Source organism: Trifolium pratense, linkage group LG7, assembly GCF_020283565.1.
Source record: "Trifolium pratense cultivar HEN17-A07 linkage group LG7, ARS_RC_1.1, whole genome shotgun sequence".
Classification (NCBI taxonomy): Eukaryota; Viridiplantae; Streptophyta; class Magnoliopsida; order Fabales; family Fabaceae; genus Trifolium; species Trifolium pratense.
This window is the reverse complement of record NC_060065.1, coordinates 36364421-36388069: the sequence shown is the minus strand read 5'-3', so window position 1 is coordinate 36388069 and position 23649 is coordinate 36364421. Positions and strand designations below refer to the sequence as shown.

The 23649-nt window shown below is 33.5% G+C and overlaps 4 protein-coding genes and 1 long non-coding RNA gene across 12 annotated transcripts; 4 read left to right on the top strand and 1 right to left on the bottom strand.

Annotated features, from left to right (window-relative positions):
* Nucleotides 1-2098: 2098 nt before the first annotated feature.
* On the bottom strand, nt 2099-5250 carry LOC123898983. 5 transcript variants are annotated; one of them, XR_006805466.1, is made up of 4 exons: nt 4547-5250; nt 3339-3437; nt 2929-3010; nt 2099-2574 (listed from the first exon to the last, which is right to left on the bottom strand). It is a non-coding gene; the product is annotated as an uncharacterized LOC123898983 (long non-coding RNA). The 5 variants fall into 5 exon arrangements; XR_006805470.1 differs by lacking the exon at nt 4547-5250 and having other exon boundaries at nt 2929-3199; nt 3339-3490; XR_006805469.1 differs by lacking the exon at nt 4547-5250 and having other exon boundaries at nt 2929-3184; nt 3339-3490.
* Nucleotides 5251-9311: 4061 nt separating this feature from the next.
* On the top strand, nt 9312-15688 carry LOC123894172 (protein STICHEL-like 3). Of its 4 annotated transcripts, none has more exons than XM_045944088.1 (8): nt 9312-9679; nt 9868-10110; nt 10266-12390; nt 12491-12710; nt 13138-13656; nt 13791-14340; nt 14617-14680; nt 15306-15688. In XM_045944088.1, exons 3-8 carry the CDS (start codon nt 10300-10302, stop codon nt 15396-15398), a joined length of 3537 nt encoding a protein of 1178 aa, XP_045800044.1. In that variant the 5' UTR covers nt 9312-9679; nt 9868-10110; nt 10266-10299; the 3' UTR covers nt 15399-15688. The 4 variants fall into 4 exon arrangements, with proteins under 4 accessions (XP_045800044.1, XP_045800043.1, XP_045800046.1 ...); XM_045944090.1 differs by having other exon boundaries at nt 9323-9679; nt 10284-12390; XM_045944089.1 differs by having other exon boundaries at nt 9333-9679; nt 10281-12390.
* Nucleotides 15689-16163: 475 nt separating this feature from the next.
* LOC123894173 (fasciclin-like arabinogalactan protein 12) lies at nt 16164-17456 on the top strand. Its single transcript, XM_045944091.1, has one exon. It carries the CDS (start codon nt 16349-16351, stop codon nt 17180-17182), a length of 834 nt encoding a protein of 277 aa, XP_045800047.1. The 5' UTR covers nt 16164-16348; the 3' UTR covers nt 17183-17456.
* A 1238-nt stretch (nt 17457-18694) lies between these two features.
* LOC123898972 (fasciclin-like arabinogalactan protein 12) lies at nt 18695-19983 on the top strand. Its single transcript, XM_045950026.1, has one exon. The coding sequence runs from the start codon at nt 18938-18940 to the stop codon at nt 19781-19783; it is 846 nt and encodes a 281-aa protein (XP_045805982.1). The 5' UTR covers nt 18695-18937; the 3' UTR covers nt 19784-19983.
* Nucleotides 19984-21597: 1614 nt separating this feature from the next.
* On the top strand, nt 21598-23032 carry LOC123899568 (fasciclin-like arabinogalactan protein 12). The gene has a single exon (XM_045950734.1). It carries the CDS (start codon nt 21809-21811, stop codon nt 22679-22681), a length of 873 nt encoding a protein of 290 aa, XP_045806690.1. The 5' UTR covers nt 21598-21808; the 3' UTR covers nt 22682-23032.
* The last annotated feature ends 617 nt before the right edge of the window (nt 23033-23649 follow it).

The following is a 23649-nucleotide window of genomic DNA, read 5'->3' as shown; positions in this document are numbered from 1 at the left end:
TTTGATAAATAAACTTCCAAAATGGTTAATAAACGACTCATTTGAATTAGATGTTTTTCTGGTACATATAAATCAAATAAATAGAAATTAATATTTAAACTGGTATGAAAAAAACTTTTAAATCTTTTGAAATCTATATCTATATTATTTAGTGTATATGGAGCATGTATTATTTTTTTTAACCTGTATTATATAATAATATTGATAATAAAATATCTTTTTCAAATTTTTCGAAATCTATATTATTTTAAAAAATTCTTCATTTATTTGTTTTATTATTGTTATATTAATTTACTACCTTACTATTGAAATCTATATTACTAATTTACTACCAATTGCTTTTATGATTGTTATTTTAATTTAAATGCCTTGAAATAATTTTAAACAAAATTTAAATTCAGGCTAATTTAAATTGCTTTGCATTGAAATTTACTACCTTATATAGATTTATATTAGAATTATTTTTTTTTTTTTGTGTACAATATTAGAATTATTGTTTAACATTATGAAAAAAGAAAATAGGGTAAATAGTGTCATACCCCCCTGCAAAATAGGCGAGTTTTGCGTTACCCCCCTGCAAAATATTTTTTTGAGATTACCCCCCTGCAATGTCAAGATTCCTTGCGTTACCCCCCTGGCTCAACAAGTGGGCATATGACATGGACGAATCTTGACGTGGCATGACACGTGGAAATTAATTTATTTTTAATTGCCAACTCAGTAATTATTTATTTTTTAATTAAAAAAAAATGAAAAAAACTTTTTTTTTACGGTAACTTTTTTTTTAAAGAAATCTTTTTTTTTTTAAAGAAACTTTTTTTTTAAAGAAATTTTTTTATTTAAAGAAACTTTTTTTTTTTCGTTCCGTTCATATGCAGCGATTGTTCTTCGTTTTCAATTTCAATTTGGGGTTAGGGCAAAGCGATTGTTCTTGCGTTACTATGTGATTGCAGTTTTTTTTTTTTGGGTTACTCTATTATTATTAGTTATTATTATTATTATTATTAGTTTTTTGGTTACTATTATTATTATTAGTTTTTTTTTCATCTTCATTTTTTTTTGGTTACTCTATTATTAGTTATTATATATATATAAGAATTTTTTATATATATATAATAACAACTTTTAGTAAAAAAAAAAACTTTCTTTTAAGTAAGTTCATAAAAATATAACAACTTTTAAGTTTTTTTTTTTCATTTTTTTAATTAAAAACCCACATTAATTAATGAGTTGGCAATTAAAAATAAATAAAAAATAAATTAATTTCCATGTGTCATGCCACGTCAAGATTCTTCCATGTCATATGCCCACTTGTTGAGCCAGGGGGGTAACGCAAAGAATCTTGACATTGCAGGGGAGTAATCTCAAAAAAATATTTTGCAGGGGGGTAACGCAAAACTCGCCTATTTTGCAGGGGGTATAACACTATTTACCCAAGAAAATACAATAATAAATAATAAGTTTCCTTTAGGTAAGAGAGTTACATGTGACGTATAGTCATTAATATATAAAGAAAAAGTTTCCTTAACAATTTCGTAGAGGAATTCCTAAATATAATATATAGAGATAGAAATAGCGATAGAGATATGTTGATACTCAAGGTTTAAATTTGGTATGATTAGCAAGATATTGAGTTATTAGTTAATGAGTTCTCTATAACGAATTATTCAGTATAATCACTACAAGAAAAAAGGTACTTTGCGACAGTCAAAATTGCAGTTTGCAACGGTTGAAACTGTCGCAATTGTACATCTGCGACAGTTAGCAAACCGTTGCTGATTTGTGTGTCGCAAGAGAACTTTGCAACAGTTTTGAAAATCGTCGTTACAATCGTTTCAAACTGTCGCAATGTTTATTCTCACGTAAGACTGGATTTAATAGCTGAATTTAATACCAGAACTTGCAACGGTTTCAAAACCGTCACAAACTGTTTTTTTTTATAAAAAAAATATATAATAATTTAAAACATTTTAATGGCTTATTAAATAATAGATACATATCCATACAAGAGTAAAGAAATTAAAATACACAAATATATAAATATAAATAACTTAATCTCATTTATATAATTCATTTAGTGACTTAACATCCATAATTAATTAAGTAGTGACAACATCCATAATCTTGAAGTTCCAAACGGAAAAAAATCAATGTAGTTCAAACATTGAAAAACTAAAACATAAACATTAGTATAGTGGTTAAACATACAAAACATTATGGCAAAATAAGTTCTTAAAATATCTAAACATTCCCTGGTACATGATGTTGCTTCATAATCCTTGATTAGTGCCACCATCTCTTGACTTTTCTTATTCGGTTACCTAGAAAAACATAAATATATATTAGGATACTTAAAAAAACGAATGGACTCAATCATTAAAAACCCCGGACCTATAGCGCACACACACAAATGACAACAAATAAGGGCAACAAAATTAAGCTCCGTCTGGAATCACATCTCCCACTACAACTGGAGCCATTGATTGAAAATAGTGATGGTGTGGTAGCAAACAACTTTTGCATGGTCTCACGGTGGTCTCGCAGAGGGTTCGCATTCAGACTTTAGAAACAGAACTGCGAAACAACCAAAAACATAGTGAGAAGCACACAATAGTGTAGTAAAGAAACAATTAAGTGAAAACAGAACTTATGCAGCAGCAGCAATAACATACTATAACAGAAAATAAATCACAATAACATACTATAACAGAAAATAAATCACAATAGTGTAGTAAAGAAACAATTAAGTGAAATTAATAAGAAAGAGATGAAAAGGTCAATCATAATATACAAAGAGCTAGAATCATACCATAAGAGGATATACTATTATCACTACTATTAGAGAAATATTAAAAGGAGATGGAAGTAATAGAGCATTATTTAATGTAAGTGTTAAAAGGAGATGGAAATTTACAAATTTTATCTAACCATAGCAATTTGTGTTATGTGTGATTGGTTTCCCCTTCATCTGAACAGATTCTGCAAACTACCAGTTGGTTGGCTTCTCATCCTTCACATTAAAATTAAGGTCCAAAACAACTCAAAGTTAATATTTACCCTATAATAGAATTCATGTTGGGAATGAAGAAAGTAAACCACTACATATACCCTGCAAAATTCTTCTTTGATGGTAGAACAAAATTAACAAAAGTATGCTTGATATAAAATGGGACAGCCATATACTCTGCAATTAATAAAACTATTTGACTTTTGTCATTTAACAATTATGATAGACTGGGAAATTAGTACTATCTCACCATTTGTAAATAAAGGATTCTCACAATAAAGTTTAATAAACATGAAAGTTCTGTTAAACGATTACAAAGTAATGTACACACCTTAACATTTGAAAGCAGAATTTGAAATCAGTCCATGGAACCATAAGAACTCTGCTCTTGAATTGAGAACATATTTAACTCCATAAGAGGATTCCCTACCTTCAAATATCAACATGGAAACGGATTATGATTTTCAATAACATAAGCACAGTAAAACTAAAAAGGAGTGGGATGAGACATAAAGCCTCAATGAATCCGACCTATCTTAGGGTGGTACTAATATCCTTTGTCCTGACAGTTGATCAATTACATAAACATATACATATTCATTTCACGATTATTTTCGGTATAATGCAAATAAAGTGTGACACAATTATTTGTCTGAGTTGATTTTACGGAATAATTCGAGGTGAGTAGTCTCGAACCATTCCCTTACATACCCGGCTAAATTCCCTATCATATCAGGGCTAAAGCGTACGGTCATACCTCATCTTATCGTTGTGTGAAATTCTATATAGAATTTCAATCCAGCTCCAACTCCTACATAAGGAAGCCTTTCTGGTGCCTTATAGACCACAACTTAACATATTATTCATCATAGACATTTAGCATTAGAAATTTAACACTTGTGGCCCAAAGTCCACTACATTTCAAGATCAACTGTCAATATTCTTACCTGTCCTGAATTAACTTATAATACATCTAGTCCATAGTATTCAGTTTGTTTTCCCTACCCAACCTATGCAATTTATTAAGCTAACTACTATATTTTTCATTCCTATATGATCTTATTCCATTAGGGACATTACGGTGTCCCAAAAGCGTCCGGAAATGCAAAACAATGCAAACGGGGCTGCTGGATGTAACTCCAGGCGCAGGAACAGTCTGGGAAACACTGTTATTTGCGCTTCCAGCGCAGTGGTCCACGCCCCAGACGCAGAGGGCAGAATGCCCAGGTGACCAGTTTCCTGCAAAAGAATTCAGTTTGTACCATTATCCTCACACAGTCCTAGCCTTACTCTAGATGCATTTTAGTGACAATTTAGGCCAACAGTTAGTAGCACAACAAGGGCAAGGGAAGTCACCAAGATTCATAAACAACATGCATTAAATCTATACAATTTGAGAGAACTAATCTAAAGGGGCAATCTCATCAAAGTGCAATTTCTCATGAAATAGATTCTAATTCTAACTACCCGTAAACCCAATTCTCCATGAGAATAGTGGGGAGACTAATATTGGTAAGGATTTCTATCTATGGAACTCACCTTTGTAATTGTAGCTCTCTCAACACTTGATTATTACAACCACAACATAGTCTACATCAAAAGCTTGTTCTCCAATCTATTCTAGTGCTCCAATTGAATCTCGTCTTATAATTCTTTTCAATCCAAACTTCCAACCTTATGTGTCAAGGGAACTTCTGGAACTTAAAAGGAAAACGAAACTTCAAGCTTCAGTTACCCGTTTGTGCGGCTTGAGCGAGTAAAATGAGAGTTTGAAATGAGAGTTTGAAGCCTTAATTCGTACATGCATGAACTAATAATGGAGGAATTGGGAAAATTTCGGAATTGGGGTTTAGGTTTGTGGAGATTCTTTGCCAAATAGAGAAAAGAGGAATGAAACTAAAATTTGAGACTTGATTCTTGGTTATGGAGGTGGATGTTAGATAGACAGAGCAGTCGAGTTTTGGAAGAACGACAGATCTTACTTCTCTCGACGGGAACAGTAAAGAGATTGGAGAGAGTGAGTTTTGATACCTTAAGAGAACGATTGGAGAGAACGATGAACCCATTCACTTCTCTTGAAGGGAACGATGAAGAAAGTTGCGCCGGAGTGTGAGTGTGGTGGCGGCGGGAACGATGAAGAGAGTGTTTTGGGATTTAGGGATTTCTCAATGAAATGTGTTTTTTCACTTTTTTTGTGTGTGTGTTTTTATTTTTTGGTATTAAGTGAGTGAGAGCCAAAAATTTCAATGGGCGCTAATGGAAAATATATTGCCGCTTTAAAAAGCCAAAATATTGCGACGGTTGACCTAAGTGTCGCATAAACCGTTGCAAATTTTTTAAAATTAACACATTGCGACGGTTATAGTCAAATTGTTGCAACCTAAGTGTCGCAAAGTGACATTTTTCTTGTAGTGAATCCAAATTTTCACTGGTTAAAATTGTATTTTTATAAACTATCTTGACAAATTTATAATAATAATTTAAAACTTATTTATTTGTATAAGTTATTCTTATAAGCTCAAAAATAAATCAATCCAAACGAACCCTTAGACTAGTTAGTTTTTTTCATTTGGTCAAGTAGCCTATTGGTTAGATCGACTCACACATTTTATTGTGGAAAAAATATGAAATCCGATATTCAAATTCCGGTTACTCCAATAATATCTAAGATAACTACCATTAATGGGACAAACTAATTAGTTTAAATCGTCACACTAGATTTTAGCAAATTTATGATCAACACAAATTATAAATCAAAATATTTGATCATAATCGTATTACTTAAATCAATTCATCCATGTTTCGTAGCTTATCTAGTTGCTCACTAAATAATTGATTAATCTAATGGTAAAAACTTGTGTGGCACTCCGGTTAACTACAAAGTAAGAATAAATCTGAATATATATAGTATTTAAATAGAAAGAGTTGAAATGGGACAAAATGACATGTGCAGAAAAAGTATCCGATGCATGCATATAACGATAACGGTAAAAGAAGGAGATAGTATCGATAAGTTAAAAAAATGAACGGAATCCAAACATTGATTGATGATATTGTGATATGCAGCTTCGTAGGTATAGTAAGAGATGAATTGTGCCATTAATGTAAACCTGCAAAGTTGAGTAGATCCAGTCCCACCTACCAAATAATTCTCCCATGGAAATTGGCCAAGCACAAAAATACAAAATGTACGTCTTAAGGGTATATATGTCACATTGTGTACACACATTATTTTGGTAGGCGGTTCTATGAAGTAAGGGCATCATACATAGGAGCAACTTGCCCAACCAAGTGTGCCTCTATAGGAGCAATGAAAATGAGAAATGAAGTGATGAGTTTTTTAGTCTAGAGTTCGGGGCGAGTTCTGACATTAAATGGTTTCAGTCCCCTCCCAAATGTAGTTATGGGGGATCGAACTGTGATCCTCCCTACCAAGTTTAACGTCAATCATCACTGAATCAACTAACATTTGCTAAAAGCCTAAAATGATAAAACTTTTAATAAAAAATGAGTGACTTTGGTCCATATTCATCATAATCACTATTTATGGTTACATTAAGGCATTTTAGGAAGACTAAACTAACTACTGCTTATCTAGTAGTTACTATCTTACAATAATTGTAACCGAAATAAAAAGTGGAGTATCAATTAGTAGACTCTTTCTAGTTTGAAGTTTGATTAAAGTCCAACTTTTATGCTCGAGTTTGAAAATGTGACAGCATTTTAAATCTCTTATAGGAGTTTGTTGTCAATTTGAATGCACAAAACTTGAGTTAAATTAGTCTCTCCAAACTATGAGTGAAAAATGCTTTGATCAATGATCATACCTAAATAATAAAAACTAATTACTAAGTTGCATTCAACAATCATTATCATGTTAATGAGGTTGTCTACGTTTTGAGATGGGTGGGCACAAATGATAAATCTAACAAACTGCCACATGGTTAGTGATCTTCCTATGTGTATTGTCACTATTGTTTCTAATGAAATGACTTGATATATTTTTTTTTTGTGGACTAAATTGCCTATTTAATGCATAATAAAAATATTTCTCCTATTAGATGATGGAACAATTTTAACTAAGTTGGGTGGCACAATTTTGTGCCCACGATTCATGTTTGTCGGTGCATTCGTACAAGAATTTATCTTACGATATGCATGTCAAACTTTTACCTATCAATTCATGTCTAATAAGTATATGTTATTATTTTAGTTCAACTAATTGACTGAACTCAAACAGTCAATGAGTTTCAACTTAAGTATCAATCGAAGAATTTGAGTTTAATTTCTAAAATAATTTTTAACCAGATTTTAATTTTCTTCTAAAACTAATGTTTTATTTTAGTATTCTTTTATTTTTGTGCAAACTTTTATATTAGAAAAATCTCGTAAAAAATCTTTTATATAGAATTTGATTGATGAACTAAGAGAAATTGAAAGAATTTTAAAATAAAATAATATAAAAATCTGAATTCAATTCTGGAAAGAAAATATACCACTAACAATTGGGAAATTTTGATGTGATGTCATGATTTTAATTGATCAAATATTTGAACTCTTTAAAGCGGCATCAAGGCTTGGTAGTTGTACTATAAAAAACTCAAGCAATGCCAAATTGAAATAAAGTCTAGTCCTGTTCAAAAAAAAAAAAAAATAGTACAACTACAAAACAAACTAACACATAGAATTTCAACGGGACGGGTTTCATTGGTCCCCATTTCAAAATCCACAATCATCCAATTATTAATTTTCCTTTCCAATGAATAGTACTCATCTAGTATTTTATAGTTTAACTATTTCAAAAATAATCTCTTTTAACCTTTTCAAAAAAAAAAAACCCTCTTTTAACAAATATTTTTTTATATTTTAGTTTAAATATTAAAAAAAATCAAATATTTATCACTTATACGAGATATTCTTGTATGATCAAGAGACAAAGAATATCTCATTTGGTCACTCACACAAGAAAAAGTAGATGTAAAAATAATAATAATTAAATAATACATATTTTTTGTGTAATAATAATAATACATATTTTTGAAATAATTATTTTATTTATTGTGTGTTGAATGTGTGACCAAATGAGATATTCTTGGTAATGTATTCCTTAAAAAAAAATTGGTAATGTGTAATATTTTAATTAATATGTTTCATTTTATTGTGGATATAGTTAGGATCCTCTCCATTTCTCATTCTTTCTATTTCCTTCATTATTATATAGTTTTGGGAATATAAATGCAAAAATATGATTAAGTTGGTCCAAATATTTTTTATACACCAAAAAACATTTAAAAACTTTGATAAGGTAAGAAATGGAAATGATAGAAAATGGAGAGGATCTCAACTCCTTTTTTATATTTATATATATATATATATATATATATATATATATATATATATATATATATATATATATATATATATACTTTCTTTTTTATGTAGATAATCTTTACCGTATGTTATTGGAGTTATTGTCGTACACTAAATGTTTATATATTTTAATATTGATATTCAAATTTCCCTTTAACATACATTCTAGAAAATTTATTCCTTTCCACTAGATTCAATCACTTGGTTCTATTTGTATCTTTATTTTTACAATTTTTAGATATTTTATTGATAAATTGACAAAATAATAAGTTATTAAAAACTCACAATACAAAGTGAAGGACCAAGATTTGAACCACCGGCATGGCGTTTGAACTATCAATAAACACTATTAACACACATTAAAATGCAAAAATGAAAATATTTTCTTGAAAATTGTTCATTTAACTTTTTAAACATTAAATATTAACTTTTTATTTTTAAGTATATTAACCCGATCTTTTATGTAATTATGTTAAATAAATGTGAGTCATACATAGGATGGGATGAATAAACAAATATTCAATGGAGATAAATGATTTTTTTTTTTAAAAATATGTAATATGTAATTATGTAAAATAAATGTGTGAGTCATACTCATACATATGATGGGAGGTGTAAACAATATTGAATGGAGATGAATGACCTATTTTTCAAAAAAAAAAAAATGATTGAAAATAACATGAATATTGAAAATGGTGTAGTGGTGTTGGGTTGAGTCCTTGGAATATGTTCCTGTTAAGGTCTCAGGTTCGATTTTCCTGGTGCCAATTTTGGTGGGCCAAGTTCATACAGAGTAAAAAAAAAACTCCGGCTTTAAATGGAGCCCCGCAAGTAGTGGTGAAATTGATCTCCTTAAATTAGTCGGTGTTAAGGGCGGATATCAAATTATTATTTTTTTTTAAAAAAAAAACATAGAATATTGAATCTTTTACCTATTTGCATGCTAGCATAGCATATAGACACACCGCTTTATTGGCAGTATGTCTTCTGTACCCAGAATTGTGTCTCTGTCTCAAACAAACAACAACGAACGGATCTTACAACCCCATACCATACTCTCCCTCACCACATCCCTTTCTCACTCTAACTTCTGTTCTCTCTCTCTCTCTCTCTCTCTCTCTCTCTCTCTCTCTCTCTCTCTAACCAACAACCATGGTTTTTTGAACTACAACTATCATTTTCTTTCCTTAACAACACACTCCTCGTGAACACTGCATGTGAACCTTGTTTCTTAACAAGAGATCTGGTTCTTCTTAATTACTACTAACGGTATCACTTTTTCTTTTTTCCCTTCTGATTCAGGTGATTCACCTTTTCTTTCACTCTTTCTCTCACTCTTTTTCTTCCCTTTTTAGTAATGTTGTTACTTCTTCTTCTTCATTAACTCTTTTTCTCATTTTCTCAAACACTTTGCTACTTCAATGATTCAATCACACTTCAGCTTTGAAATAATGGGGTCTTCTCTTTTTCTCTTTTCTTTGCTTCTGTAGTATCAAAATTGTATCTTGGATGGTGGTAGTAGCAGCAGAAGCTGAAGCAGCACTCTGGTTTGGTTCATAAAGTTCGTTTTTTTGGACTTTTGTTTGGTTCAATGGGTTTGAGGAAGTAATGGGCAGTGTCATTTTTGGAAGTTTTTGGTGATTATTGATGATTCCTCTTGAAGGGTGTTTAGTTTTTGGCTTGAATCTTGGTTCATGGAATAATTGACCATGAGAGTCGCTGTTTCCTTTTTGGTGAGTTTAAATTGTTTTGACATTTCTGATGAGTAATTAATAGGTGTTCTGGATTCAGCATTTTTTAATTTTTGTTCTTTCCATAATTGTGAAATATTGGTACAGTTACAAGAAAAAAATGAGATATTTTCTGATTTGTTTCATTAATTTGGTAGAGATTCTTGTATCAGTAGGGTTGGTGTTCTGATCATGACTAGGGCTATTCGGAATAGGGTACTCAAAGATGCAAATGGTGATATTAGTGACCATCTACGCAACCACATCCATTTAACAAATTGTATTCACTTGAAGAATCATATGCATAAAAACAGTCCAATACTCGCTGATAGGTCTATTATGAGAGACCTTGTTGTGCTGCAAAGATCTCGTTCACTTCGGGATCCTTCTGCGAGTCCTCCGTCATGGCACTCTCCTTCTGTAGTTGACTTGCTTTTCAAAAGATCTGAAAACGATGCCGTGATTCAAGGGGGTAGAAGGTCTGTTGGTAATGACAGTAAGAAGGGAGGTAGGAGATTGTCTGGAATTGGAAACTCGCCACCATTGGCTAGTAAAGGTACATCGAGAGTTGCTCCTGGTGAGGCTAGTAGGGGTTTTGATGTGGTACCGGCGGCAACTAGTGAACGAAGTAGCAGGAGCGGAATGGGGGATAGGAGGAGAGTTGGGAGAGAAGAATCTGGAAGGAAGAGTAATAGGCCTGACTATTTGGAAGTTATTAGTCAAGAGCAACTTCTTCATGAGGCGGGCAAAAGTTTGGCCGAAGATGTTGTTTCGAGGCATTCTCAATCGATAGATAGAAAGAGTAGACAGAGGGGGAAGAATGTTCGAGACGTTCCAGTTAAGACTCTTTCTGAACAGCTGAATGATGTTCCTTTGGATAGTGATGATTTAGCATCATCTAACATTCATTTTCGGGCAAGGTTTCCACGACAGGAGAAAATTATTGAGGAGGCACAACAAGCCAGCATGCGCGGTCATGGTAATGGATTGAATAGGGTAAAAAGGCGTAAATTTCGAAGTGTAAGAAGAGCTCGGGTTGCTACAACGTCAAGAGACATTGGAGCTGAGAATGAAATGTCAGTGGCTTCCAACTCATTAGCTCAGGGTTCGGCTCACGAGAAATATCACTCGGAAGAGGTTGATGAGTATGCAGGAGATAATGTTACCAGGGCTCCAAAAAATGGGTGTGGCATGCCTTGGAATTGGTCCAGAATTCATCACAGAGGTAAAACATTCCTTGACATTGCTGGAAGAAGTTTATCTTGTGGCTTATCTGACTCGAGGTTAAAGAAAGGGACATCATTAACTTCCAATGGAAGAAATGTTTCTGCGATGCCTTTGGCAGCTGACTGTTCTAGCTCATGTACTAACTCTGAGGCAGAGGCACTGCCTTTACTAGTTGATGCATCTGGATCTCATGGAAGCTCCGATAATGCTTGCTGGGGCCGTGATTATGCGGGTGAACTAGGTATTTACGGTGATAATTTATTCAAGCAAGATATTGATTCGGATCTTGCTTCTGAAGCTAGATCTGGTGGCCAACATAACTTGAGACGGAATCATCATAGTAGACACCAAAGTTTAACACAAAAATATATACCACGAACCTTCAGAGATATGGTTGGACAGAATTTAGTGGCGCAAGCTCTTTCGAATGCAGTGACTAGACGGAAAGTTGGATTGCTGTATGTGTTTTATGGTCCTCATGGCACCGGAAAAACTTCCTGTGCTCGCATATTTGCCAGAGCTTTGAATTGTAGTTCGTCGGAACACCCAAAACCTTGTGGCTTTTGCAATTATTGCATAGCACATGATATGGGAAAGAGTAGAAGTATAAGGGAAGTTGGTCCAGTCAGTAATTTTGACTTTGAGAACATCATGGATATACTCGATAATATGATTATTTCTCAGCTTCCGTCACAGTACAGAGTGTTTATTTTTGACGATTGTGATACTCTGTCAGTAGATTGTTGGAATGCTATATCCAAGGTCATTGATCGAGCACCTAGACGAGTGGTTTTTATCCTTGTTAGTACTAGTCTTGATGTCTTGCCTCATATAATAATATCCAGGTGTCAAAAATTCTTTTTCCCAAAGTTAAAGGATTCAGATATCGTATATACACTGGAGCGGATTGCAACCAAAGAAGGGCTAGATATTGATAAGGATGCCTTAAAACTCATTGCATCAAGGTCTGACGGATCATTGAGGGACGCTGAGATGACACTTGAACAACTTAGTTTGCTTGGGCAGAGAATTTCTGTTCCTCTTGTTCAAGAGCTAGTAAGTTGTTTATTTGTGTAGTTGGTTTCTTTTGTTGGTATTTCTTACATTAGATTCTATTGTAAACTTCTGTTAATATTGCTAAAAAACGTTTCTTCAGGTAGGGCTTATATCTGATGAGAAGTTAGTGGATCTACTTGACTTGGCATTATCTGCGGACACGGTAAATACTGTGAAGAATTTGAGAGTGATAATGGAAGCAGGTGTTGAACCATTAGCTTTGATGTCACAGCTTGCTACAGTAATTACTGATATACTTGCTGGGACCTATGATTTCACTAAAGAAAGACGTAGAAGGAAATTCTTCCGAAGACAACCATGTGAGTAATTTTTTATTTTTATTTTTTATAGATAGTTTGTTAATTAATTTATCAATTCCTATTTGCAAACTGAGGCAACACTGATCATGTTAAATCTCAGATCAAAAGTAACTATAAATGTATGTGATTGTATGTACGTATGCATGCATGTATATACACATGTGCATACATATGTATACAAGTTTAATTTTGATACATTGTCGGTGTAAAAAGTTTTATCACCGTTAATAGTTCACAACCCCTCATATGCGTTACTTAAGAAATTGTAATGATTGAAGTCAAACATTTTCTGATAAATATTGTCTACCCTCATGGCCTTACCTTTCTGTCAGTGTAGAGACTCGATAGCCTTAATTTGGTTTCATATTGATGAAAACATTTTTCATTATTTCCTTTCACAAATTGATGAAAATGTTTTCTGTCTCAGTGTTCAAAGAAGACATGGAAAAGCTTCGCCAAGCTCTGAAAACTTTATCTGAGGCGGAGAAGCAGTTAAGGATGTCCAATGACAAGCTAACATGGTTAACAGCTGCGTTGCTTCAACTTGCTCCTGATCAGCAATATGGGTTGCCTACTTCATCTGATAATAGTTTCAACCATAGTCCCTTCGCTCTAAATAATGGAAATATAAAAGAAGCTACGAGAAACACCGGTAATCCTGTTGAAATTCCTAACAGAACAAGGAGAATGTCAATGGATGCTCGAATGGAAAATTCTCATGCTGGAAGTTCAGCAGATAGAAGGCATAGTGTGTCTGGTTTTGCTCCTCAGCATACTTGTTCACATTCCACCGATAAGACTAGGATAAATGAAAGGCAGACTTCGGATAGAAACCGCAAAGAAATTGAAGAGATATGGTTAGAGGTGCTAGAGAGAATTCACTATCCTGGTCTCAAAGAGTTTTTGTATAAAGCAGGAAACCTAATCTTCATTAGTTTCGGGGCAGGTGAACATCATCATATCTTCACTATTTTCATTTAACAATGCAATTAATAACTTTTTGTAGTGATTTAGTTAAATTCTTTTTTTGGAATACGATTTAGTTAGATTCTAATGGTAGTGTGATTGTTTATGATGCAGCTCCAACTGTGCAGCTAATGTTTAACTCTCAACTTTCCAAATCTACTGCTGAGAAGTTCACTGCTCACATCTTACATGCATTTGAATCAGTCCTTGGATCTTCTGTAGCCATAGAAATAAGATGTGAATCAAATAAAGATGGAGGCTCTCCTGTTCAACTGCCTCTTGTATTGCCTTCTGTCAATGACGGTTCATCTCAGATGAGAGACTTAAATGACGTTGGCACTGAAAAGAGAAGGAGTGAAATTGTAGAAGAAGAAGAAGAAGCTTCTCATATGGAGCATAAGCATAATGAGCAGCAGGTTGATGCTCACGCAACATATAGAAGTCTAGAAGGTACAAGTACGGGACAAGTGTCAGCTTCCCAAAAAATACCGATTGTTAAGTCACATTCAGACCGAAGAAAGCTTAGTGAGCTAAGTCAAAGTCGAAGTCTTGTAAAAAGTAAGGTATCTCTTGCTCATGTAATCCAGCAGGCAGAAGGTCAGCGAAGTGGGTGGTCAAAACGCAAAGCGGTTTCTATTGCTGAAAAGCTTGAACAAGAGAATCTGTATGTTGCCATTCCATCCTCCTCCTCCCTTATTTCGACGTTTGCTGTAGATATGTTTTAAGAAGAAATGTGGCATACTTTGTAATTTAAGCGTGCATGCTTGGTTTTGCGTGCATGCAGAGTTGAATAACTAAGAAAACAAAATAACAGGGATCATTAATTAACGTGAATATTTTGGTGTAATGTGCTTTGAGTTGGGAGATTTATCACATTTAACTGATACAGTAATGTAAATGATGTAGCTGTTTATTGATTCTAAATTTTTTTACCCTGTAGGAGACTGGAGCCAAGATCAAGGAGTTTACTATGCTGGAAATCATCTAGAGCGACACGTCGGAAGGTGATTTGTTTTATTCTGATTCTAATTTTTTTTGGCTATACACCTAAATAATTAGAAAGTTACATTTCCAATTAGCTAAAGAATTGGTTTCTCTTTTGCAATATTTTAAGTTTTTGAGCTATAAGTCGTAGATTTTCAATTCATCTGGTTTCCCTTTTTCAATGTTTGAAGTTTTGAACGATAAGTCAGATTTTCAATATTCCTGAACCATAAACTTGAATGCACCATATTAATATTATGTTATACTGAGCCAGTTCTATATTAGATTTGATTCAATCTGAAATATCTTGTGCTAGATCACTAAATCACCTAGGAAGAGCCATCATTAATAATCTATTTTCATTAGGAGATAATTGGTGATCTTTTTCTAAGGTTCGGGCTTTTAGAGCTCTTGCTAAACTAAATTTTGTAAAAGCTATTCATAAAAGCATTCATGCATTGAAGGTATCTCCTTGTGTTCATTTATAACATCTAGAATATATTTAAACTTTTTAGTTGTTGGTTACCAAGTTTAGTGAAAATTCTCCAAAATTCTTAATTTTGAACATAACTTTGGAGTTTGTTTTGCATTATTATTATATATATACTATGAGGACAGTATTGATGTGGTTAATTGCATTTGCAGCGGTCGCACTTGAAAATCCAAAACCGAAAGACACGAGCATTGCTGAACCTTGTCTCGTGTGGGAAATGTCTCTCCACAAAATCTCCGAGGTAGTTTTGAGTATCTTTCAAGGATTAGGTTCATTCAATAGGTTATTTGTATTGCCTTACAGTGTCAAGCCTTTTTTCTTCTTTCTTTCATTGAATTAAATAAAAGCAAGTAGTTACATTTATTATATATCAGATCAGATATCAGATGAGGAAAATGTAAGAAAGTAGTCAATTCCATTTTAGTGATAAGATATTGTATATTTTTCCTTCCTAGCAAATTATTTGATGAAAATTTCAAACTATTGATTTGCATTATTTGCATTTATCAAGTTACCAATCTAGACCATTGTGTCAGATCAAGCGTGTTAGCAAGTTGTTCTGACGGTTTCGATCATATCACTGCGTCTGCGTCAAATGTGTGATTCTAAAAAATGTTCCTCTTTCTACAATTATTTCTACTCCAGATAATGCAGGGTCATCAATACTCATTCGTGTAAGGCCCGTTTTTATTTTAGGGACTAAAATCAAATATTTTTAGCACGAAATATTTATTTATCCCTTTATAATATAACACCAGTATTTTATCATAATATAAACATTTTCATCAGCTCAAATGTGTTGTTCATTGATTTGATTTCACATCTATAAGACTAACCAGAATGAAAAAGGGTGGTTTATTATCTGTATTAAATCACAACCAACTTCTTATTCCTTCATTTTGAAGCAAAAAGTTTGTGGCCTCACTACAGCAGCCAAATCAAATCCCTTTTTCATTCACCTTTCATCTTCCTTGATGTACTACCTTGATCTCCAACAAGACAGATAAAATATACCCTCACAGTACTATTATTGCTTATGTTCATGTAGCAAAAATCTTGCACCTAATTATCACTCACTATTACTGTCTATAAAACCACTCTGCTCCATTACACTTCCACACATCAAATAAATAATCATAGCAACAAAATCTTACCTATCATTTGCATCTTTCCATATTCAATCACTGATAAAAAGATGAAGCAGATCATCTTCTTTTCACTCCTTGTACTATTTGCTAATATCTTTTCTACAAATACTTTAGCTCAGTCACCTGCTGCAGCACCTAAAGCCGCAGCAAAACCTGCACCGGCCACACCAGCACCGGCAACGGCACCTGCAAAACCATTAGTCCCCTCATTACCTCAATCACCCGCATCAGATTCATCGTCCGGTCAAGACATCATAAAAATCCTACGGAAAGCTAAATCGTTCAACACGCTAATCCGTTTGCTCAAAACCACACAAATCATCAACCAAATCAACGCACAGCTCGTGACAACAAAAAATGGCGGTTTAACCATCCTTGCACCTGATGACGGCGCCTTTTCGCAACTCAAAGCCGGATACTTCAATTCCCTCGGCGAGCACCAACAGAAAGAACTGATCCAGTTCCATGTTCTTCCTGTTTATGTCTCAAGCTCAAATTTTGATTCGCTTAGCAACCCTGTGTTGACACTGGCCAGTGATAGTCCTTCTGGTTATCAAATGAATGTGACTGCTTATGGAAACAGTGTGAATATTTCAACTGGTTCTGTTAATGCTACACTCACAGGAATTGTTTATTCTGATAAGACACTTGCTATATATCATGTTGATAAGGTTCTTATTCCCTTAGATTTCTCTAAGCCTAAGGCTTTAGCTCCTGCTCCTGCTTTGGCAAAGGCACCTAAAGCTGATAAGGATAATTCATCAGGAGATGATGATCAAGCAGCATCAACCAAAGCTACATCTGGTGCTATCAGTTTGCTTGGTCTCCAAGGAACAATGTTTATGTCCATTTCTGTTGCTGCACTATCCATTTTCATTTGATGAAGGCCAACTCATTTGAAGGCTGTTCCACACTTTTGGAATCTATGGCGTTTACGTCTTTGTTGCTTCGCGCTCATAGTCCACATTTTTTGAAATTATATATGGTGTTCTTTACTTGGTTTTGTTTTTGTACTGTCACATGGGAAGAGTGTTGTTTGAGAGCTTGTGAAGTGTGAACACCCTTGCCTGATTTATTTATTTTTCATGTAAAAAGAAAAGCAGATTGTTTTGGTGAAAGAAAGTTTACTTGACAAACTATAATCTTCATTATGAACTTTTATTTGTAGCACTTTATTACTATAATCTAATTATGGTGTGAATACATTCACAAAAAATAAATAATTTAAGGTGTGAATGAATGAATAATAATCTAATCCTAGCTAGGTAGTGGTCTGAGAAAACATTGTGCATCAAAGATAATTAATTAACATCTGTCAAGTGTCTTAATAGCCTTTTGGAATACCATATGGTTAATATATTTCTAATTTGAGTGAATGGATGATAAATCTTTCACCTTATTTGAGTTTTAGAGAATGAAAAGAGAATGCTGAGAAGAGAATGTGTATGGTTAATGGTTAATATATTTCTAACAACATTTAAAGGATTTAATGAAGAATTTAATGAAGAACTACATCCATATTAGAAAGATTTTGTATTATAAAGAAAAATAAATTCCTCCATTCAAATTGGAAACTAGCTATTCTTCTTTCCATTTCCCTTTCTTCATTTCTTTTTCTCAAAGCTCTCTCCTCCTAAACTCTCACAAAGACCCTTACACATGTTTGGATGTACAAAGAATTATAAGAGAAATTGAGAGAGAACTAGGAAAGAATATAAACAAAGGAATAGAATAGAAATTATGTGTCATTTGTATAACTAGAACTAGAAAATAAAGAAATATCAAATGTTCTTTTCTCTGATTAAGATGAACAGAAATATTGGTAGAAAGAAATCCACAAAATTGTTAAATCACAAATTTATCACATTACAATTAATATTAAATAATTTAAAATACAATTGAGTTTAATAATTATGTACTAAGTAGTAATTACTAACAATATAAAATAGTTTACTTATCGTTAGTCGGTTGGGTGGTGATTGGCGCTAAATTTGGTAGGGAGGATCACAGTTCGATCCCCCGCAACTGCGATAGGAAGAGGACTGAAACTACTTGATGTCAGAGCTGACCTCTGAACCAGATTAAACTAGTGGTGAAAGCCACAAAAAAAAAACCAATATAAAATAGTTTTAAACCGCCATCCTTTAATAGAAACCGCCATCTTGTCATGTAAGCCTAAGTTTAGTGTCACGGTGGATACGCAAGAATAACGGTGATCCACCGTGATTTCATAGAAGCCCCGTAATTTTTGAAAAACCGTGATTCTGGAATATTCACCATGATAGGATATTTTAATTTTAATTGTATGCATAATTAATTTTTCAAATGATTGTGACCACACTACAGGCAGCAAAATCAAATCCCATGTCACCTTTAGTATCCTTGATGTACCACCTTAATCTCCAACAAGACAGATAAGATATACCCTCATAGTACTATTATTACTTAGGTTCATAACTTCATATAGCAAAAACCTTGCACCTAATTATCACTTACTTGTAGCATCTATAAAACCATTTTGCTCCATTCCACTTCCACACACCAAACACTAAAACAAAATATTATACCTATCATTTGCATCTTTCCAAAAATCACCAAATATCTAGTAACTTCAAAATTCAATCACTAACAAGAAGATGAAGCAAATCATCTTCTTTTGCCTCCTAGTACTATTTGCTAATATCTTTTCTATCACTACTTTAGCTCAATCACCCGCGGCAGCACCTAAAGCCGCAGCAAAACCTGCCCCTACCACACCAGCACCGGCAACAGCACCAACCAAACCATTAGTCCCCGCATTACCTCAATCACCGTCGTCTGATACTTCGTCCGGTCAAGACATCGTCAAAATCCTAAGAAAAGCAAAATCATTCAACACGCTAATCCGGTTACTCAAAACCACACAAATCATCAACCAAATCAACGCACAGCTGGTGACAACAAAAAATGGCGGTTTAACTATCCTTGCACCTGACGATGGTGCCTTTTCGCAACTCAAAGCCGGATACTTCAATTCCCTCGGTGAACGCCAACAGAAAGAACTGATCCAGTTCCATGTTCTTCCCGTTTATGTCTCAAGCTCAAATTTTGATTCACTTAGCAACCCTGTGTTGACACTTGCAAGTGATAGTCCTTCTGGTTATCAAATGAATGTAACTGCTTATGGAAACAGTGTGAATATTTCAACTGGTTCAGTTAATGCTACACTCACAGGGATTGTTTATTCTGATAAGACACTTGCTATATATCATGTTGATAAGGTTCTTATTCCTTTAGATTTCTCTAAACCTAAAGCTTTGGCTCCTTCTCCTGCTTTGGCAAAGGCACCTAAAGCTGATAAGGATAGTTCATCTTCAGATGATGACCAAGCATCATCAACCAAAGCTACTTCTGGTGCTATCAGTTTGCTTGGTCTCCAAGGAACAATGTTTGTGTCCCTTTTTGTTTGTTTAGTTGCAACAATATTAACTATCTCCAGTTGATGAAGACAACCTCATTTGAAGGCTGTTATGTTTTTTGAAATTCTATTGTGTTACTTTCTTGGTTTTGTTTTTTGTATTTGTTATTTATGGGAAGTGTTTGTTTGAGAGCTTGTGAAGTGTGAACATCCTTGCCTGATTTTTTCTTCTTGTAAAAATAAAAACAGATTGTTTTGGTGAAAGAAAGTTGAATTATTTAAGTACTTGATTTTCTTTAATTACTCTTGGTTTATTTGATTCACTTCTATATAGTTCTACTTGCTTTTAGCAGCTGGAATATAGTTCTGTTTTTCCACCGCACCCATTTTCTAGCACATCTGTGTTGGAATATTGAGAGGGAGGATATTGACAGAAATTTTTGTTTCATTACATGTAACACTATGTCTCTATATACACTATTCATCTACTTTTATACGAACAATCTTTGGACTACCTCACTTGAACTAAAATGGGCTTTTAACACTTTATCAGTACAATTAATCAAATCAAGTTTATAGTCCAAAAATCTGATCCTCAATCAAAGGATGAATTTATATGTGGGACTCTTTTCGGGCATTATATTTATTCTATGTAGAATCTGCTCATCATCGTTGAGTTTGGTGCGTGGATATAAATAATGGGTGGTCAAGATTGATAGATACAATACGAGTCAGTTTAATTTGCAAAACTAGATAGAAGACAAACATTTCAGGCACAGAACAAATTTTGTTTTATAGGATGTTTGGTGGACAAAAGATTATTTTGGTATTTTAGACAACTTATACATAAGACAAAAAGTTGTTCCGTGGTTTAGTGAGAGACAAGAATTTCAGTTTTTGTTAATCCCTTAGCCCCAGTTTGTCCGGTCTCAGGAACAGTTTTAAAATCAAACACAATACAACTGAAATGATGCTATATTTTATATATATATATATACACGTAAGATAATTACACTTGAATGAATGAAAGTCAAACTGAAATTGTCTTGTCCGATCCCTTATTTCTTAGTAAATCAAACACGATTTTTTTTTTATATATTGAGCATATTTCATCCTTACAAAACCGATTTGTAAAATGTAGGGTGCCACGTCACTTCATCCATTATCTTTATATATTGTGCACATGAAAATATACTTGATGAAAATAAATTTTGCAGACTCTAACTTATATTTTTAGTATGAAGTTAATTTGTGCAAATTTTTTATGATCATTTCTTTTTTTTGACAACTTTTATGATCATTTCTTAGTTTTAGTTATAATGAGTAGTGAGTTTGTAGCTACATCTGAAAGTGTGGTAGGTCTAATATTTGCTTCTTAGTTCCTCAGTCCTTGTCACCAAATCTTTGTCAGACAATGCCACTTAAGGATATAATTCATAATTCTATTATTTTCTTATCTTTCTAGTCGATGGAAAACCTCAACCTCTATACAGATCAATAGCTACTTTTCCCACCACATTTTCATATCACACACATCAAATAATTGATTGTATAACTCTATGATGTGATCAAAGCAAAATATGTAGTTCATGCATACACATTTTAATCTACATGCATCATTCCATTAAGAATATAATATCACTTTCGAATAGTCCATCTCACACAACTAAGTGCATGTTTGGAATCACGGTGAGTTTGACAGAATTACAATAAAACCGTAAAATTGTGAAAACTAAAGTATAGTATTTATCAAAATCACGGTGAAACATTGCGATTTTGTCAAATTCGCCGTGAATTTAAATATGAAACTTACACTAATAAATCAAACATATGATATGATGCAAGGCCTAGCAAGTTTACCTTTATATGTCCATGATAGGTATTATTGCTTGCTACCTATTTGATATGGAAAAAAGTTGCAACTTCCCCTTTTCTTTCTAACTAAACTAAACCTTTCACCAATTAACATCCTCAATAAAAGCCAATCATTTCTCCCTCATTCCTCACATAAAAACATAAATTAAGTATTATCAAGTAGTAATCTCAAAGTGTCCTAAACACTAATCTCAAATCAACATTCAACACTCTTTAAACAAATACTTCACTAAAAATGAAGAAACAGTTTTTCTTCTCTGCCTCAATTCTGCAGCTACTAATCTTCACCTTCTTCTATTCCACCACCACCACCACCTCAGCACAACTCTCACCAGTTCAAGCTCCACAATCATCATCACCAGCACCAGGTTTTAACACAGTTCCACTTGTACCAGTGTCTCCAAGTGGGTCCCCCACTCCAAATATTATCCCAAAAACACCCTCCATTGACATTATCCAAATCCTCAAAAAAGGCAAAAGATTCTCAGTTCTAATTCGCCTTCTCAAAACAACTCAATTAATCAACCAACTTAACTCACAGCTAGTTACAACATCATCAGATTCTGGTGGCTTAACACTTTTTGCACCAGAAGACAGTGCCTTCACAAAACTCAAACCAGGCTTCTTAAATTCCCTTAGTGACAGACACAAAGTTGAACTCTTACAATTCCACACACTTTCTTCTTTCGTTACAATCTCGAATTTCGACACCTTAACCAACCCGGTTCAAACACAAGCCGGCGATGATGCCAAAAGGCTACAACTTAATGTAACTACTTCCGGCAGTAGCCATGTTAGCATGACAACTGGTGCGGTTAACGCAACAGTTACAGGAACAGTTTATGCAGACAATAAACTAGGTATATATCAGGTTGATAAGGTTCTTGTTCCTCTTGATCTTGTGCTTCCTCCTGCTAAAGCTCCTGCACCTGCGCCTGTTTCTAAAGGAGATTCATCTAAGCCTGATGATAGAAGCAAGTCATCATCATCATTTGATGATGATGAGAACAATAACTTGCCTGCAAAAGCTTCTTCTGGTGCTGGTTCTTCTAACATGAAGGGAATGTGGATAGCTCTTGTTGTTGGGATTGCTTTTGCTTGGTGGTGAAGGCATGATATCTATGAAGCACGGAGCCACTGACACTCCTCGGATTAGGCTTGTCCCTGACACCGACACTTATGTCATTTTCTCAAATTATTATAGGTGTCGACCTGCCAGTGTCCGGTGTTTGTGTCAGTGTCAGTACTTCATAGCATGATATCTATTTGATGATAATGATATTTTTGTGTTCTGTTTCAGGTTTTGTGAATGATCCATATGGAACATCATATATATTTTGTGGTTTTGCTTTGTTTAAATGATGATGTTCTTGGTCATTTAGCATAGGTTGAAGACATATTTTGAAAGTTGATTCTGTGTATATCTATGTTTTGAAATTTAAATTATTTTGATTTTGTATTTGATTTTTTTTAATATAATGTTTTATATTTTTTTTAAAATAGGCAATGTTGTATTTGTTTAGCAAGTATAAGTTAATAAACATGTTTAGTTAATATTTTTTTAAAAATTATATGTAATATTGAATTAAGGAAACTATTTGATTAATTGGGACAATGTATAAGTTAAATTTTGTGGCCAAATGATAAGAATCTTGGACTCGTTAAATAAATGGTTCAAGTGACAATAGTATAAAAAAATTAGTTGGAATGAGAGAACTCATCAGTTGTGCTCCAGAAATTCTCCAACAAAAGATTTTTTACTTGAATTGGATAACTTATTAAAATATACTACCAAAACCGATAAGGATCTGAGAAGATGACAAATTATCCAACAATTGTAGTTTGACCAGACGACCTCCCCTGTATTAAAAAAAAAAAATCCAACAATAAAGATGCTAAAATGAATTTTGTATCGTAGAATCCATAGTATACTGGTCCCAAAATTAGGGATATTTTTGGATTTTTGGAGGGTCTGGGAAAAACAAGGGGGGACCTAAAGAGTAAAATTCATTTGTTTGTTGTTTTTCTTACAAGGCCCAGTAGTTATTCCTGGATCAAATATTCTTTACTTTTCTG

Bases quoted from the DNA above. Each gene is read 5' to 3' on its own strand.
- LOC123894172 (XM_045944088.1), top strand. From the start codon at position 10,300: ATGACTAGGGCTATTCGGAATAGGGTACTCAAAGATGCAAATGGTGAT. The intron at 12,391-12,490 runs GTAAGTTGTTTA...ACGTTTCTTCAG, and splicing joins TTCCTCTTGTTCAAGAGCTA to GTAGGGCTTATATCTGATGA. The intron at 14,341-14,616 runs GTATGTTGCCAT...TTTACCCTGTAG, and splicing joins AAGCTTGAACAAGAGAATCT to GAGACTGGAGCCAAGATCAA.
- LOC123894173 (XM_045944091.1), top strand. From the start codon at position 16,349: ATGAAGCAGATCATCTTCTTTTCACTCCTTGTACTATTTGCTAATATC.
- LOC123898972 (XM_045950026.1), top strand. From the start codon at position 18,938: ATGAAGCAAATCATCTTCTTTTGCCTCCTAGTACTATTTGCTAATATC.
- LOC123899568 (XM_045950734.1), top strand. From the start codon at position 21,809: ATGAAGAAACAGTTTTTCTTCTCTGCCTCAATTCTGCAGCTACTAATC.